General features: G+C 39.1%; 1 protein-coding gene across 1 annotated transcript; it reads right to left on the bottom strand.

Annotated features, from left to right (window-relative positions):
• Positions 1 to 356: 356 nt before the first annotated feature.
• Positions 357 to 1,997, bottom strand: LOC121956194 (uncharacterized). Its single transcript, XM_042504330.2, has 3 exons — positions 1,479 to 1,997; positions 1,137 to 1,301; positions 357 to 1,049 (listed from the first exon to the last, which is right to left on the bottom strand). The coding sequence occupies exons 2-3, from the start codon at positions 1,262 to 1,264 to the stop codon at positions 635 to 637; spliced, it is 543 nt and encodes a 180-aa protein (XP_042360264.2). The 5' UTR covers positions 1,265 to 1,301; positions 1,479 to 1,997; the 3' UTR covers positions 357 to 634.
• Between the last annotated feature and the right edge of the window lie 276 nt (positions 1,998 to 2,273).

Here is a 2,273-nt window from a genome sequence, read left to right as displayed (position 1 = left end):
AGATGATATCACGTGAGCCACACCAACAGAGAAAATAGGCATATTTCCTAAAATGTCAAACTATTTTTCTAAGTTGCTTGCCTGTGTGGGGGAATTGTGTTATCAGATATAAATTCTGTTTTCAAGACAGTAGCAAACGTCTTAGCTGATTCCATTATGGTACAGTTAACTTGTTTCAGAAATATTACAAATGACAAACCATTCACAAGAAAGATGATTGTATTGTATTTTTAAGCAAGCATTTTCAAAGCAGTATAATACAGATTACATGATCTAATAAGGCCCCCAAAAGCTTGACACAAAGCCTTACAGCTGAAATCACACTACATGTGATATATCAAATGCATCATCTTTTTCTCTTGTTCTGAAAGAAAGCCATCTTGTGCTCTACTACAGTTCCTACATATTAAAGCTTCTATTACACAAAAGCAGTGAGGTAATATTGTTAAGCAATATGGGGCCTGGATTCATAATTCTTCATGATCAGAACAAGATTTACCAAAATTACACTCTGTTATTACCTATTGGCACAAAATCACTTATAAAAGCATTGGAAAAGAAAGCATAATACTTTTGGAAATACACAAATATGCAGTTTAAAATACCATTTGCATGTGAGCACTTCTCTATTCTCTCAGTCGTCCTTAACTTCCACCTTCATGACAGGCTGGTAAGAGTCTGTCATTGATGCCATGATGGCAACTCGATCTTTGCTGTGTCTGACATTAAGGCCTGCTTTTTTCCTGGTGAACATGTGGTGAGTGTTGTTGTACATCTGATAATTCAGATCATGATTACACTCTTTGCTCTTGTCAAAGATTCCCACTGCGTACCAGTTGGAGTACAGGTTGAAGTCGTAGGGCACAGAAAACATGACAACCATTTTCTCTGTGGACTCCTTTGTAGATTTGTCGAGGAGGTCATAAGTGAAGACACCAACAGCTCCTCGAGCTCTGTTGGCAGTCTTGGTGAACAGTGCGCTCCCAGATGAAGTCGGCTCAATACTCTGTGGCAAAGGTTCAGCACAGAATCCACTATCCATGTATACACTAGACACAGAGGATAAGCATTAAGAAGTTGCACGTAATTGTGAAGAACTTTTGTCAGTAAAAGACCAAAGAAATAACTGCAGTTACCTGGGGTTACAGAGGGTGTAGTTACAGCATTTATTTGTTATCTCAATGAAGCACTGACGGTGCGTTGGAAGGAGCTTAGCTGTTGACAGTGCTGCATCAACAACAGTACTTGCTGTGAACATAGCCATTATGGATTTATGTGTAATGGCTGTGCAACAGGATGAGCTGTTGAGACAGACAGAGCACAAAACAGACCCTTTATTTTTTTTTTTTTCATAAGGTTTCCTGCTTTTGAATGCATTCAAAATATATATATAACAAATCTGAGCATGAAAAATGTCCCACTTAGTTTAGGTAGAATAAGACTTTAATTCAATATTTTAACAAATAAACAATGCTTACCTGGAATGAACACTTATAAAGGAGGCAACAGGCTCTGTCTATCAGGCTCTATAGGTTATCTTATAAAGGTGATAGAGGACAGAAGAGACCAGCTGTGGGCTACACCTGCTTGTGTAAGACCCTTCTTAACACGAGTCCCTTTATAACCTCAGTAAAACTGAAAGTAAAGAAACGTGCCATTGAACATGTTGTCTTGTGACCCTAGACAAAACTTGTGTAGTGGACTGCCTTGGCGTGGTCATTACATTTTCCCTCTGAGGAACTCCAGAGCTCAACGTCCCCTGGGCAAGTGGGGGACACATCAAGAGACACTGTTTTATGAACCCAAAACATCCAACAGAGGGTTGTTAATTAACTTAACTGATACTCCATGTAGGCATCTGCAAACACATTCTGCTTTTAAGCCACAGAAAGTGTCAGTACTTGGCCCTTTCCATCACAAGATGCGTGGGAGATAGGCATCCTTGAGGCCACATCCAGCATACAACAGGATGTAAGACATCTGAATGACCTCCTGGGGTCACTCAGGCACATAAAGCAACAATCATTCATTGCCCCCCCTGCTGAGATGACAAAAGGTAGAACATGTTGTAAAGTCATTATAAATCCTTGTGTTGAGACTAACATCTGACAGAATCGCTTGGACCTAGGTTGTGAATTAAAGTTTAACTTAATTCTCTAATCCTTCTCTTTGTAGGTAAGAGTTTGTCTATGTGCTTTGATGAAGAAGTAGAACCAACTCCCATTCTTTTATCATTTAATTTGAATGATTTAGGTAAAAGCATGTTTTATTCC

This window comes from Plectropomus leopardus, chromosome 18 (genome assembly GCF_026936395.1).
Source record: "Plectropomus leopardus strain MGB_pleo_1.0 chromosome 18, ASM2693639v1, whole genome shotgun sequence".
Classification (NCBI taxonomy): Eukaryota; Metazoa; Chordata; class Actinopteri; order Perciformes; family Serranidae; genus Plectropomus; species Plectropomus leopardus.
This window is presented reverse-complemented; position numbering and strand designations above follow the sequence as displayed.